This window comes from Pecten maximus, chromosome 18, assembly GCF_902652985.1.
Source record: "Pecten maximus chromosome 18, xPecMax1.1, whole genome shotgun sequence".
Lineage (NCBI taxonomy): Eukaryota > Metazoa > Mollusca > Bivalvia > Pectinida > Pectinidae > Pecten > Pecten maximus.
This window is the reverse complement of record NC_047032.1, coordinates 4,024,704-4,041,653: the sequence shown is the minus strand read 5'-3', so window position 1 is coordinate 4,041,653 and position 16,950 is coordinate 4,024,704. Positions and strand designations below refer to the sequence as shown.

At 39.8% G+C, this 16,950-nt stretch overlaps 1 protein-coding gene across 2 annotated transcripts in view; it reads left to right on the top strand.

Moving 5' to 3' along the window:
* Positions 1-16,439, top strand: part of LOC117316171 (vacuolar protein sorting-associated protein 13B-like) — a 119,777-nt gene extending 103,338 nt beyond the window's left edge. For both annotated transcript variants that reach the window (XM_033870681.1, XM_033870680.1), the window contains 6 exons: positions 19-1,494; positions 2,907-3,077; positions 10,350-10,535; positions 11,830-11,935; positions 14,543-14,786; positions 15,051-16,439. In XM_033870681.1, the coding sequence (XP_033726572.1) occupies positions 19-1,494; positions 2,907-3,077; positions 10,350-10,535; positions 11,830-11,935; positions 14,543-14,786; positions 15,051-15,290 (2,423 nt within the window). In that variant the 3' untranslated portion in view covers positions 15,291-16,439. The remainder of the gene's footprint in view (positions 1-18; positions 1,495-2,906; positions 3,078-10,349; positions 10,536-11,829; positions 11,936-14,542; positions 14,787-15,050) is intronic.
* Positions 16,440-16,950: the final 511 nt, after the last annotated feature.

Here is a 16,950-nt window from a genome sequence, read left to right as displayed (position 1 = left end):
TTAACTATTGTCTTGTAGGTATTACAGTACAGGAGGAGACAGAACTAGTGGGTGACCCACCTTTCATCCCGGTCGGACAAAATGTCTTCTACACACCAAACCTCATCAATGGTATATTTGGGGAGGATATCTCCAACACTCTCATCCCTAGTCTACATTTCGCTGTAAATCGTAACGACATTCAACAGAGGTCAGAGGATGGACAAGGTCAAGGTCAAAGTGACAAGTGCCTAGTTTGGAGCCGTGCAATAGATGTCAACTCTAACATGGAAATGTTTGTGCCAATTCCTGGATGTATAGATATCAAGGTCAAGGTCAGAAAGGTTGCCATGGTGACATCCATTACCATCGAACCAATCAGCAAGGCTGAAGTGTCGGCAAAAGAAATCCGAAGTCGCCTCACTGGACAGGAAAGGACAGTTACCACAGTAGCGGAGGAACTCCCTCCGGACAAAAGTGAAAGATGTTATCCTGTACACAACGACAATCAACTTCACAACTTACAGGATGTCAAATCTTCAGCGACCAGAATTGATTTGACAATTGGTGTGAGACTCCGCCATCTCACCATCGCGTTGAAGGACGAATCATCAAGATCTGAAGAAGTCGCTGAAGTACTTAGAATTTCCATGGATGAACTGTTCATGGCTTATTATCCTTCTGGGCAGGTTTCTGAAGACGAATCTGAAAGTCACTCATGCATATCTGCATGTGTTGGGGTCATTCAACTGGACAATCAGCTGTTCTACACTAAAGGCCTGTATGACTTCCCGGTACTGTTTTTACCACAGAACATCCCCGACCCCTCACAGCTTACACTCCCCAGTCTACAGAATCTCAGTATATCAGAGAAATTTGCTGTCCTTAAGTCGGTTAGTTTCCTACATATCCAGGTAGTCATGGGAACAGACCTACTCCAAAACTCTGTTACAAAGAGGATTGAATTTGGCCTACAACCAGCCACAGCTAATATAGATGATGGATTTGTTTTGAGACTTTTAAAAGAAGTTGAAAGTTTGATTCCAACGAAACTTACAAACTCCAGTATGGACAACAAGAGTATGTTTGTGAAGAAACTTCCCAAGTCTTTCGGAAAGTTGTCCATGGCGTTAAGTTCACCAGTAAAAATTGAACATCTGTGCATCCAGCCTATTGCCTTACTCTTTAGCCTTCATGCCTCCTTGAAGCTTTTTATAGCATCTGACCGGACACCATTATCTTTTGGAAAGTTTGAACGGAAGGATGTTTGTGGAACCTCTCATCAAGTGATTCGAGTGTTAGCGATGCACTATGCTACTGGGGCACTGTTCCGGGCGGGAATTGTTGTCGGGTCCTTGGAGATCCTTGGGAACCCCACAGGACTGATTCGGAGTATCGGTACTGGTGTAGCTGACCTAGTTAAAATGCCCTACACTGGATTAACTCATGGACCAGGAGCGTTTGTGTCTGGAGTGACCCACGGCATGACTTCATTTGTTAAAAACATCTCCTCGGGTAAGGCTCAGTTATTAGCTCACCTGGACCAAATTCCTTTAAATCGCTACTAGTCATAAAGTTATTAATGGATTTGAACCTTATTTGGTCAGAGACATCCTTGGGGGAAGGGAAACAGATTTTGCATAAATGGTGACTCTGACCCCCGAGGAGCCAAAGGGGCGGGGCCCAATAGGGGAAATAGAGGTAATTCCTTTAAATCGCTACTTGTTATTAAGTTATGAATGGATTTGAACCCAATTTGGTCAGAAACATCCTGGGCAGAAGGGGAACAGATTTTGCATAAATGGTGGTTCTGACCCCCGAGGGGCCAAAAGGGTGGGGCCCAATAGGGGAAATCCAGGTAATTCCTTTAAATCGCTACTAGTCACAAAGTTATGAATGGATTTGAACCCAATTTGGTCAGAAATATCCTTGGCAGAAGGGAAACAGATTTTGCATAAATGGTGGTTCTGACCCCCCGAGGGGCCAAATGGGCGGGGCCCAATAATGGAAATAGAGGTAATTCCTTTAAATCGCTACTACAATTCTTGAGGTCTTTCAGACCTTAGAGAGTCTGGACTTCATTAATCTTTAAAGCAGTACGGATTCCCACACTATAACCATATATAGCATTGTTAAGAGATTTACAAATAAAACAAATTGAATATGAACATTATTTTGACATTTGGTCTAATCCAACCAGGTGAGCGATACAGGCCCCAGGGGCCTCTTGTTTGTATTAGCTAGACTTGGTGGTCACCTGTCACTTCGGGGATAAATGTCACATTTGACCTTAAAACTGTTGAGTTACAGATAAAGATATCTCATAGTATGAGCTTTCAACAGATGTACAGTCGTGTAGGATCTTGTTCATAGTGACACCATAGTATTGTATCAACCTGTTCATTAGTCATGTACAGTCGTGTATGATCTTGTTCATAGTGACACCATAGTATTGTATCAACCTGTTCATTAGTCATGTACAGTCATGTAGGATCTTGTTCATAGTGACACCATAGTATTGTATCAACCTGTTCATTAGTCATGTACAATCGTGTAGGATCTTGTTCATAGTGACACCATAGTATTGTATCAACCTGTTCATTAGTGTAGTGTAGTAAATAGATGTCTACTCTGATCAGGGATGTATTGATATACAGAGAGTGTAGTAAATAGATATCTACCCTGATCAGGGATGTATTGATATACAGTGTAGTAAATAGATGTCTACCCTGATCAGGGATGTATTGATATGTAGTGTAGTAAATTATAGATGTCTACCCTGATCAGGGATGTATTGATATGCAGTGTAGTAAATAGATGTCTACCCTGATCAGGGATGTATTGATATGTAGACAATAATTATTTACTTTGAATTTTTATTACTCTACATTATTGAGATTCCTTACTTGTCAATAATTAATTTGTAGGCATGCTGATGTCAGTGACCAGTTTTGCCTCAAGTGTATCGCGGAACATGGACCGTCTTTCTCTTGACCAATACCACCAGGAACGACAAGAGGAGAGACGTCGACAACAGCCCCACGGAATTTCCAGTGGACTCAAACAGGGACTCACTGGTTTTGGAATGAGTTTACTTGGTAAAAACTTAAACAATCCGTCATTTTCTTTTGTTACACATTGTAACATTTTGTAGAATGTGGATATGGTGTAGTGGTGTAAGCTGCAGGTATTTCTAGCTAGATGGTTAGTTCCAGTAAATTATCAATTAACTGTTATTAATTATTAACATGATCTATCAAATGCATTATGTTTTGTTGATCGGAAGGTAAGAGATTTGAATTTCCTATTCTAGTCGTACTGTGATAAATATATAGTATCATTAGGTATTGTACTTGATGTATAACCAAAACTTTCTCATGAATTTATAACTTGGAAATTGTAAAAAGACGTTAAACTAAATCAATTATAAAATCTCCTGCCTCTGAAAAAGTTTCTGTTTTGCAGGAGATCTGAATTTTTTTACTTGACATAGAGTATAAAGTAGTTAACAGACTTAGAAGATAATTACCACATCAAGTCTAACAGTAGCCAACAGACTTAGAAGCTAATTACCACATAGAGTCTAACAGACTTAGAAGTTAATAACCACATACAGTCTAACAGTAGCCAACAGACTTAGAAGCTAATTACCACATAGAGTCTAACAGTATTCAACAGACTTAGAAGCTAATTACCACATAGAGTCTAACAGTAGCCAACAGACTTGGAAGCTAATTACCACATAGAGTCTAACAGTAGCCAACAGACTTAGACGCTAATTACCACATAGAGTCTAACAGTAGCCAACAGACTTAGAAGCTAATTACCACATAGAGTCTAACAGTAGCCAACAGACTTAGAAGCTAATTACCACATAGAGTCTAACAGTAGCCAACAGACTTGGAAGCTAATTACCACATAGAGTCTAACAGTAGCCAACAGACTTAGACGCTAATTACCACATAGAGTCTAACAGTAGCCAACAGACTTAGAAGCTAATTACCACATAGAGTCTAACAGTAGCCAACAGACTTAGAAGCTAATTACCACATAGAGTCTAACAGTAGCCAACAGACTTGGAAGCTAATTACCACATAGAGTCTAACAGTAGCCAACAGACTTAGACGCTAATTACCACATAGAGTCTAACAGTAGCCAACAGACTTAGACGCTAATTACCACATAGAGTCTAACAGTAGCCAACAGACTTAGAAGCTAATTACCACATAGAGTCTAACAGTAGCCAACAGACTTAGAAGCTAATTACCACATAGAGTCTAACAGTAGCCAACAGACTTGGAAGCTAATTACCACATAGAGTCTAACAGTAGCCAACAGACTTAGACGCTAATTACCACATAGAGTCTAACAAACTTAGAAGCTAATTACCACATAGAGTCTAACAGTAGCCAACAGACTTGGAAGCTAATTACCACATACAGTCTACCAGACTTAGAAGCTAATTACCACAAAGAGTCTAACAGTAGCCAACAGACTTAGAAGCTAATTACCACATAGAGTCTAACAGTAGCCAACAGACTTAGAAGCTAATTACCACATAGAGTCTAACAGTATTCAACAGACTTAGAAGCTAATTACCACATACAGTCTTACAGTAGCCAACAGACTTAAAATCTAATTACCACATAGAGTCTAACAGACTTAAAATCTAATTACCACATAGAGTCTAACAGTATTCAACAGACTTGGAAGCTAATTACCACATAGAGTCTAACAGTAGCCAACAGACTTAGAAGCTAATTACCACAAAGAGTCTAACAGTAGCCAACAGACTTAGAAGCTAATTACCACATACAGTCTTACAGTAGCCAACAGACTTAGAAGCTAATTACCACATACAGTCTTACAGACTTAGAAGCTAATTACCACATAGAGTCTAACAGTAGCCAACAGACTTAGAAGCTAATTTCCACATACAGTCTACCAGACTTAGAAGCTAATTACCACATAGAGTCTTACAGTAGCCAACAGACTTAGAAGCTAATTTCCACATACAGTCTACCAGACTTAGAAGCTAATTACCACATAGAGTCTTACAGTAGCCAACAGACTTAGAAGCTAATTTCCACATACAGTCTACCAGACTTAGAAGCTAATTACCACAAAGAGTCTAACAGTAGCCAACAGACTTAGAAGCTAATTACCACATACAGTCTTACAGTAGCCAACAGACTTAAAATCTAATTACCACATAGAGTCTTACAGACTTGGAAGCTAATTACCACAAAGAGTCTAACAGTAGCCAACAGACTTAGAAGCTAATTACCACATAGAGTCTAACAGTAGCCAACAGACTTAGAAGCTTATTACCACATAGAGTCTAACAGTAGTCAACAGACTTAGAAGCTAATTACCACAAAGAGTCTAACAGTAGCCAACAGACTTAAAATCTAATTACCACATAGAGTCTAACAGTAGCCAACAGACTTAAAATCTAATTACCACATAGAGTCTAACAGTAGCCAACAGTCTTAGAAGCTAATTACCACATACAGTCTTACAGTAGCCAACAGACTTAAAATCTAATTACCACATAGAGTCTTACAGACTTGGAAGCTAATTACCACAAAGAGTCTAACAGTAGCGATCAGACTTAGAAGCTAATTACCACATAGAGTCTTACAGACTTAAAAGCTAATTACTACATAGAGTCTAACAGTATTCAACAGACTTGGAAGCTAATTACCACATAGAGTCTAACAGTAGCCAACAGACTTAGAAGCTAATTACCACATAGAGTCTAACAGTAGCCAACAGACTTAGAAGCTAATTACCACATAGAGTCTAACAGTAGCCAACAGACTTAGAAGCTAATTACCACATAGAGTCTAACAGTAGCCAACAGACTTAGAAGCTAATTACCACATAGAGTCTAACAGTAGCCAACAGACTTAGACGCTAATTACCACATAGAGTCTTACAGTAGGCAACAGACTTAGAAGCTAATTACCACATAGAGTCTAACAAACTTAGAAGCTAATTACCACATAGAGTCTAACAGTAGCCAACAGACTTGGAAGCTAATTACCACATACAGTCTACCAGACTTAGAAGCTAATTACCACAAAGAGTCTAACAGTAGCCAACAGACTTAGAAGCTAATTACCACATAGAGTCTAACAGTAGCCAACAGACTTAGAAGTTAATTACCACATAGAGTCTAACAGTAGTCAACAGACTTAGAAGCTAATTACCACATAGAGTCTAACAGTAGTCAACAGACTTAAAATCTAATTACCACATAGAGTCTAACAGTAGCCAACAGACTTAAAATCTAATTACCACATAGAGTCTAACAGTAGCCAACAGTCTTAGAAGCTAATTACCACATACAGTCTTACAGTAGCCAACAGACTTAAAATCTAATTACCACATAGAGTCTTACAGACTTGGAAGCTAATTACCACAAAGAGTCTAACAGTAGCGATCAGACTTAGAAGCTAATTACCACATAGAGTCTTACAGACTTAAAAGCTAATTACTACATAGAGTCTAACAGTATTCAACAGACTTGGAAGCTAATTACCACATAGAGTCTAACAGTAGCCAACAGACTTAGAAGCTAATTACCACATAGAATCTAACAGTAGCCAACAGACTTAGAAGCTAATTACCACATAGAGTCTAACAGTAGCCAACAGACTTAGAAGCTAATTACCACATAGAGTCTAACAGTAGCCAACAGACTTAGAAGCTAATTACCACATAGAGTCTAACAGTAGCCAACAGACTTAGACGCTAATTACCACATAGAGTCTTACAGTAGGCAACAGACTTAGAAGCTAATTACCACATAGAGTCTAACAAACTTAGAAGCTAATTACCACATAGAGTCTAACAGTAGCCAACAGACTTGGAAGCTAATTACCACATACAGTCTACCAGACTTAGAAGCTAATTACCACAAAGAGTCTAACAGTAGCCAACAGACTTAGAAGCTAATTACCACATAGAGTCTAACAGTAGCCAACAGACTTAGAAGTTAATTACCACATAGAGTCTAACAGTAGTCAACAGACTTAGAAGCTAATTACCACATAGAGTCTAACAGTAGTCAACAGACTTAGAAGCTAATTACCACATAGAGTCTAACAAACTTAGAAGCTAATTACCACATAGAGTCTAACAGTAGCCAACAGACTTGGAAGCTAATTACCACATAGAGTCTAACAGACTTAGAAGCTAATTACCACATAGAGTCTAACAGTAGTCAACAGACTTAGACGCTAATTACCACAAAGAGTCTAACAGTAGCCAACAGACTTAGAAGCTAATTACCACATAGAGTCTACCAGACTTAGAAGCTAATTACCACATAGAGTCTTACAGTAGCCAACAGACTTAGAAGCTAATTTCCACATACAGTCTACCAGACTTAGAAGCTAATTACCACATAGAGTCTTACAGTAGCCAACAGACTTAGAAGCTAATTTCCACATACAGTCTACCAGACTTAGAAGCTAATTACCACATAGAGTCTTACAGTAGCCAACAGACTTAGAAGCTAATTTCCACATACAGTCTACCAGACTTAGAAGCTAATTACCACAAAGAGTCTAACAGTAGCCAACAGACTTAGAAGCTAATTACCACATAGAGTCTAACAGTAGCCAACAGACTTAGAAGTTAATTACCACATAGAGTCTAACAGTAGTCAACAGACTTAGAAGCTAATTACCACATAGAGTCTAACAGTAGTCAACAGACTTAGAAGCTAATTACCACATAGAGTCTAACAAACTTAGAAGCTAATTACCACATAGAGTCTAACAGTAGCCAACAGACTTGGAAGCTAATTACCACATAGAGTCTAACAGACTTAGAAGCTAATTACCACATAGAGTCTAACAGTAGTCAACAGACTTAGACGCTAATTACCACAAAGAGTCTAACAGTAGCCAACAGACTTAGAAGCTAATTACCACATAGAGTCTAACAGTAGCCAACAGACTTAGAAGCTAATTACCACATAGAGTCTACCAGACTTAGAAGCTAATTACCACATAGAGTCTTACAGTAGCCAACAGACTTAGAAGCTAATTTCCACATACAGTCTACCAGACTTAGAAGCTAATTACCACATAGAGTCTTACAGTAGCCAACAGACTTAGAAGCTAATTTCCACATACAGTCTACCAGACTTAGAAGCTAATTACCACATAGAGTCTTACAGTAGCCAACAGACTTAGAAGCTAATTTCCACATACAGTCTACCAGACTTAGAAGCTAATTACCACATAGAGTCTTACAGTAGCCAACAGACTTAGAAGCTAATTTCCACATACAGTCTACCAGACTTAGACGCTAATTACCACAAAGAGTCTAACAGACTTAGAAGCTAATTACCACGTAGAGTCTAACAGTAGTCAACAGACTTAGAAGCTAATTACCACATACAGTCTTACAGTAGCCAACAGACTTAAAATCTAATTACCACATAGAGTCTAACAGACTTAAAATCTAATTACCACATAGAGTCTAACAGTATTCAACAGACTTAGAAGCTAATTACCACAAAGAGTCTAACAGTAGCCAACAGACTTAGAAGCTAATTACCACATACAGTCTTACAGTAGCCAACAGACTTAAAATCTAATTACCACATAGAGTCTAACAGTAGCCAACAGACTTAGAAGCTAATTACCACATACAGTCTTACAGTAGCCAACAGACTTAAAATCTAATTACCACATAGAGTCTAACAGACTTAAAATCTAATTACCACATAGAGTCTAACAGACTTAAAATCTAATTACCACATAGAGTCTAACAGTATTCAACAGACTTAGAAGCTAATTACCACAAAGAGTCTAACAGTAGCCAACAGACTTAGAAGCTAATTACCACATAGAGTCTAACAGTAGCCAACAGACTTAGAAGCTAATTACCACATAGAGTCTAACAGACTTAGACGCTAATTACCACATAGAGTCTAACAGTAGCCAACAGACTTAGAAGCTAATTACCACATACAGTCTAACAGTAGCCAACAGACTTAAAATCTAATTACCACATAGAGTCTTACAGACTTGGAAGCTAATTACCACAAAGAGTCTAACAGTAGCCAACAGACTTAGAAGCTAATTACCACATAGAGTCTTACAGACTTAAAAGCTAATTACTACATAGAGTCTAACAGTATTCAACAGACTTAGAAGCTAATTACCACAAAGAGTCTAACAGTAGCCAACAGACTTAGAAGCTAATTACCACATAGAGTCTACCAGTAGTCAACAGACTTAGAAGTTAATTACCACAAAGAGTCTAACAGACTTAGAAGCTAATTACCACATAGAGTCTAACAGACTTAGAAGCTAATTACCTCATAGAGTCTAACAGTAGCCAACAGACTTAGAAGCTAATTACCACATAGAGTCTAACAGTAGCCAACAGACTTAGAAGCTAATTACCACAAAGAGTCTAACAGTAGCCAACAGACTTAGAAGCTAATTATCACATAGAGTCTACCAGTAGTCAACAGACTTAGAAGTTAATTACCACATAGAGGCTAACAGTAGCCAACAGACTTAGAAGCTAATTACCACATAGAGTCTAAAAGTAGTCAACAGACTTAGAAGCTAATTACCACATAGAGTCTTACAGACTTAAAAGCTAATTACTACATAGAGTCTAACAGTATTCAACAGACTTAGAAGCTAATTACCACAAAGAGTCTAACAGTAGCCAACAGACTTAGAAGCTAATTACCACATAGAGTCTAACAGTAGCCAACAGACTTAGAAGCTAATTACCACATAGAGTCTAACAGACTTAGAAGCTAATTACCACAAAGAGTCTACCAGTAGTCAACAGACTTAGAAGTTAATTACCACAAAGAGTCTAACAGACTTAGAAGCTAATTACCACATAGAGTCTAACAGACTTAGAAGCTAATTACCTCATAGAGTCTAACAGTAGCCAACAGACTTAGAAGCTAATTACCACATAGAGTCTAACAGTAGCCAACAGACTTAGAAGCTAATTACCACAAAGAGTCTAACAGTAGCCAACAGACTTAGAAGCTAATTATCACATAGAGTCTACCAGTAGTCAACAGACTTAGAAGCTAATTACCACAAAGAGTCTAACAGTATTCAACAGACTTAGAAGCTAATTACCACATAGAGTCTAAAAGTAGTCAACAGACTTAGAAGTTAATTACCACATAGAGGCTAACAGTAGCCAACAGACTTAGAAGCTAATTGCCACAAAGAGTCAAACAGACTTAGAAGCTAATTACCACATAGAGGCTAACAGACTTAGAAGCTAATTACCACATAGAGTCTAACAGTAGCCAACAGACTTAGAAGCTTACATGATAACAAAAGAAAGATGTTGTCTGTACCTAGGGGCTGTGGCTGGCCTAGCAGACCAACCCATCCAGAATATCATCTCCAATCAAGACACAGACGAACGGCCTAAATCCACCTCAGCAGCCGCCACGGGAGTTGTGACCGGGGTTGGTAAGGGCCTCGTAGGGGCCTTCACTAAACCTATAGGAGGGGCTGCTGAACTCTTATCACAAACAGGACAAGGTGAGAATCTTATTTGATAATTGTTTGTCTCACCTGTAACAAAGTCGCTATAATCTTATTTGATAATTTTTTGTCTCACCTGTAACAAAGTCGCTATGATCTTAATTGATAATTTTTTGTCTCACCTGTAACAAAGTCGCTATGATGTTACTTTTCCCGCGGAGATAGACACATCGTTGTTGTCGTCATCAATATTTCACTTTAAAATTTTGTGTTTTGATCTGTTGATATTGGTGTGTAGTTAGATCTCCTACTGGACATCATCCCTTCATCCAGAATTTATGGTACAGTCACTCTGATGCTGATGAATGTTATTTCAACCAAACTTGGAATATAGTTGTATTGTAGTATGGTCACCACAATTAACACACCCTACAGATTACATCAATTTTATTGTTTTGCTGTATATTTTAGTTCAAAACCTTGGATTTTGAGAAATCTTTTATCAATTATTGGTTCTCTGTGACCAGTTGATAAACAAAATACATCAATGTTAGATTTTACGTATGTCTATAATGTATTGTACAATGTATTGGGGGGAAACAAATTATGTTTTAGTGAATATTGGAGTTTACTTAAAACTTACTAAGTATACAAATACAATTGTACAAATGATTGGGCTGACCCCCTTAGGGCTGAGGGGCGGGACCAAAAGGGGCCAGTTTGGCTAATTTGTTATAAACAACTTGTCCTCTGAAACTAAGCAATGGATATATCTCATATTTGACTGGTAGCATCCCCTTGGGTTAGGGATTCAAAATTGTACAAATGGTGGGGCTGAGGGGCGGGCTAGAAGGGGTCAATTTGCCTTAATTGATATCAACAACTTCTTCTCTTAAACTAAGCAATGAATATCGTTCATATTCGCCTGGTAGCATCCAACTTCTCTGAAACTAAGCAATGGATATGGCTCATATTTGCCTGGTAGCATCCCCTTGGGGTAGAGATTCAAAATTGTACAAATGGTGCGGCTGACCCCCCGGGGGGCTGAGGGGCGGGGCCAAAAGGGATCAATTTGGCTAAATTGACATTTTTAGAATTACAATAAAACCAATGTTCATGTACCCATATAAAATGCTTATAATATATATACATAGCAATACCTGTGACACATATACTTCAGCTTAGTTCTTGTTTCATATCTCATGAAACCAGGTGAGCGATACAGGCCATCTGGGCCTCTTATGATTTGTAATCATTCAATTTAACTAAATTATTTGTGACATGGATCCAGCCCCGTGCTGAAAAAGTTCCATTTACTTGAGATCTGTATACTGTGCTGTTTGTTGACCAGGAATTCTCCTTGGGACGGGACTTGCCGGAGATTTACCTAAAGTACGCTACGCAGCAGAGGTTCAGACTGTGTCATCCTTCTGTAGCTGTCGACATAAATATCTGGGGTATGTATCAAATGTTCATCTTAATCTCAAACATATTTACCTGATGTTCAATTTAATCTCAAGCAATTTACATAATGTTCAACTTAACCTCAAACAATTTACATAATGTTCAACTTAATCTCAAGCAATTTACATAATGTTCAACTTAACCTCAAACAATTTACATAATATTCAACTTAATCTCAAGCAATTTACATATTGTTCAACTTAACCTCAAACAATTTACATAATGTTCAACTTAATCTCAAGCAATTTACAAGTTGTTCAACTTAACCGCAAACAATTTACATAATGTTCAACTTAATCTCAAGCAATTTACATATTGTTCAACTTAACCTCAAACAATTTACATAATGTTCAACTTAATCTCAAGCAATTTACATATTGTTCAACTTCATCTCAAAACAATTTACCTGATATTCAACTTTGATTAATCTCATAACAATTTACGTGATGTTCAAATGTTGTAAAATTTTATGTTGTTCTTGAGTTTCGGTATAGTTAAAGAGTCTTATTCTTTTTTCAGTTCCGGAATGAGTGATTTTATTTTCAGAATCAAAAAAAGATATTTCTGGCGATTCTTCCATTAAAAATGGTCAAACAGTAGTTGTTTTTTTTTTACTTTTTGTGTCATAAGTGAAATTTGACAATATTCAAATTTAAAAGAGGATGATTGAAATGACTGGTTGGGTACAGCCTCACTCCCAATGGCTGACTGTGAGTGACTGGATGGGTACAGCCTCACTCCCAATGACTGACTGTGGGTGACTGGTTGGGTACAGCCTCACTCCCAATGACTGACTGTGGGTGACTGGTTGGGTACAGCCCCAATCCCAATGACTGACTGTCGGTGACTAGTTTGGTCTGCCTCACTCCCAATGGCGGACTGTGGGTGACTGGTTGGGTACAGCCTCACTCCCAATGACAGACTGTTGGTGACTAGTTGGGTACAGACTCACTCCCAATGACTGACTGTGGGTGACTGGTTGGGTACAGCCCCACTCCCAATGACTGACTGTCGGTGACTAGTTTGGTCTGCCTCACTCCCAATGACTGGCTGTGGGTGACTGGTTCGGTACAGCCTCACTCCCAATGACAGACTGTTGGTGACTAGTTGGGTACAGCCTCACTCCCAATCACTGACTGTGGGTGACTGGTTGGGTACAGCCTCACTCCCAATCACTGACTGTGGGTGACTGGTTGGGTACAGCCCCACTCCCAATGACAGACTGTTGGTGACTAGTTGGGTACAGCCTCACTCCCAATCACTGACTGTGGGTGACTGGTTGGATACAGCCTCACTCCCAATCACTGACTGTGGGTGAATGGTTGGGTACAGCCCCACTCCCAATGGCTGACTGTTGGTGACTGGTTGGGTACAATCTCACTCCCAATGACTGACTGTGGGTGACTGGTTGGGTACAGCTCCACTCCCAATGACTGACTGTGGGTGACTCACTGACTGGTTGGGTACAGCCCCACTCCCAATGGCTGACTGTGGGTGACTGGTTGGGTACAGCCCCACTCCCAATGGCTGACTGTGGGTGACTGGCTGGGTACAGCCCAACTCCCATTGACTGACTGTGGGTGACTGGTTGGGTACAGCCCCACTCCCAATGACTGACTGTGGGTGACTGCTTGGGTACAGCCCCACTCCCAATGGCTGACTGTGGGTGACTGGCTGGGTACAGCCTCACTCCCAATGACTGACTGTGGGTGATGGGTTGGGTACAGCCCCACTCCCAATGGCTGACTGTGGGCGACTGGTTGGGTACAGCCTCACTCCCAATGACTGACTGTGGGTGATGGGTTGGGTACAGCCCCACTCCCAATGGCTGACTGTGGGCGACTGGTTGGGTACAGCCTCACTCCCAATGACTGACTGTGGGTGACTGGTTGGGTACAGCCCCATTCCCAATGACTGACTGTGGGTGACTGGTTGGGTACAGCCTCACTCCCAATGACTGGCTGACTGGGTGACTGGTTGGGTACAGCCTCACTCCCAATGACTGACTGTGGGTGACTGGTTGGGTACAGCCTCACTCCCAATGGCGGACCGTGGGTGACTGGTTGGGTATAGCCTCATTCCCAATGACTGACTGTGGGTGACTGGTTGGGTACATCCTCACTCCAAATGGCTGACTGTGGGTGACTGGTTGGGTACAGCCTCACTCCCAATGACTGACTGTAAGTGATTGGTTGGGTACAGCCTCACTCCCAATGACTGACTGTGGGTGACTGGTTGGGTACATCCTCACTCCCAATGGCTGACTGTGGGTGACTGGTTGGGTACAGCCTCACTCCCAATGGCCGACTGTGGGTGACTGGTTGGGTACAGCCCCACTCCCAATGACTGACTGTGGGTGACTGGTTGGGTACAGCCCCACTCCCAATGACTGACTGTGGGTGACTGGTTGGGTACAGCCTCACTCCCAATGACTGACTGTGAGTGACTGGACACAATATGTTCATATTTTTAGACCTGGCTGGTTGTCTATTCTATATATTCATAACATTTGAACTTATCTGTTTTGATAATTCGTCATTTCTGTAAAAACCGTTTTCAAAGTTTTTTGTTTTAAAAATTGATCTTTCCAATTTCAACAGAAAATTGCTGCAAACTGTGCCCAGTAATGACCTTTTGACCTCTATGTCTGCTACCTTTCTTGATGTCTCTGGGTCAGAGGTTAGAGTTGAACTTCTGATAACCAATGAGCTGCTATTTGTCATGAACTGTGAAGAGGATTGTCAACAACAAGCATTTTCATTGGCTGAATTGGAGGTTAAGTCTGGAAATCCAAACCTCTTGACTCTGCTCTGGAAAGATCACTCACATCAGAGAACAGGGGAGGTAATAAGAAATCACAAGTTGAATTATAATTCTACTCAAGTGTATGATAACTGTTTATACACGTGTCTTACTAATCTAAGCCAATATCGGAATTGCTAAGATACACTATGAAGGATACAATGGTAAATTTGAGATACTGTAGATCTAATATTTGATACATTTTGACATTTCAGATTGAGTCAGATATTAAATGAACAAGAGTGATAATTTCTGCGATGTCACTAGCAGCAAATTAAGATATTTGTTTCCGTTTGTCTGTTTCAGTTTGAGAATGAAAACAAGGATCGAGTGGAAGATTTTATAGATGGCGCTGCAGACTATGTACAAATATCACCCCCTCGATCACCGTCAGGAGTCGAGAGTCAGTCAGATATGTCTGTGTCTCCAGCAGATCAAGTTGTCCCACAATTCAACTTCCTTCTGGAGGAATGTCAAAGAGAGGCTTTCATCAGCACATTCAACCTAGCCAAGAAGAGAAATAAGGGCGTGGGATTCGATATATAGTCAAGTATAAACATTTCCTGAGGTCATTTACTGTTGGTCTGGTGAAGAGGAGAAATCAGGGCCTGTGATTTACCTGCCTGGTGAAGAAGGGCCAAGAATATGATGACTGTATGATACTGTTATAGACTTCTCTTGAGGTCATTACTGTATTTTATTAAACTGGACAGCTGAAGATGGGCCTGGGATTTGATGACTGTATGATACTGTAATAGACTTCTCTTGAGGTCATTACTGTAATTTATTAACCTGGCCTGCTAAAGAAGGGCCAGGGATTTGATGACTGTATGATACTGTTATAGACTTCTCTTGAGGTCATTACTGTAATTTATTAACCTGGACAGCTGAAGATGGGCCTGGGATTTGATGACTGTATGATACTGTTATAGACTTCCCTTGAGGTCATTACTGTATTTTATTAACCTGGCCTTATGAAGAAGGGCATGGGATTCGATGACTGTATAATACTGTTATAGACTTCCCTTGAGGTCATTACTGTATTTTATTAACCTGGCCTGCTGAAGAAGGGCCTTGGATTTGATACTGCTACATACTTCACTGTGATCATGTCAGGGTATTGGGCCGACCATCACTGTGATCATGTCAGGGTATCGGGCGGACCATTGCGATGACCATGTGAGGATATTGGACCAGCTATCACCGTGATCATGTCAGGGTATCGGGCGGACCATTGCGATGACCATGTCAAGGTATCGGGCCGACCATCACTTTGACCATGTCAGGGTATCAGGCCGACCATCACTTTGATCATGTCAGGGTATCGGGCAGACCATCACTGTGATCATGTCAGAGAATTGGACTGTTGTTTCTGTGGTGTGATACTTAATCACCTCATAGGGATGTCACCTTGAAATAGGAAATGAAGCCATTTTGGATTTGCTGAGTAAGGACATTTAAATCCAGCTTTTCCTTCCTGAAGTACTTTATTTTTTATCATTTTTTTTTTATAGATGATGATGTTTGAAATAGGTATTAACGTTTATTTTAATGGGGAATTTTTGTTATAAATTTGTATACTTTATGTTGGATATACATGTATAACAGTAATATCAGAGTAATTGTGTTACCATTAATTATCTGGGAGGTAACATTATACCGAATGGTGATTAAACTTAAATTATTACAATATAATACAGTGTTTGTCTTATCGAACATAAAACTCTTACACTAATACATTCATTTGAGCAACTATGGTAGCCCACCATACCACCAGCACAATATTAACAGTGCCTTTTGGTCATTGAGAAGTCGCTTAAAGGGAAAAGCTATGATGACAGACTTCACATCACGACATAAGCTCACTCCACTAGGTGACCTACATACAAGATAGATTAATGTTTGTACAACATATATAATGACAGGCAATAGAGGGTCTAATTAGGGCTCGTAGCAATCACTTTTCCAGTCGCCCTGATAATTAATACAACAGGCCCAGGGGCCTTAACGGTCACCTGAGATTTGAAATATTTCAGTTAATTTAAATGACCATTTTTGGCCCCGCCCATAAGCCCCTAGGGGTCAGTAAAGGCAAACATGGGCAATTATCAAGCTTTCATCCCATGCTGCAGATGTGAACCAAGTTAGAATTAATTCCAAACGAAATCAAACAAATCTGTCAAAAATGTGATTTCCTTATATATGA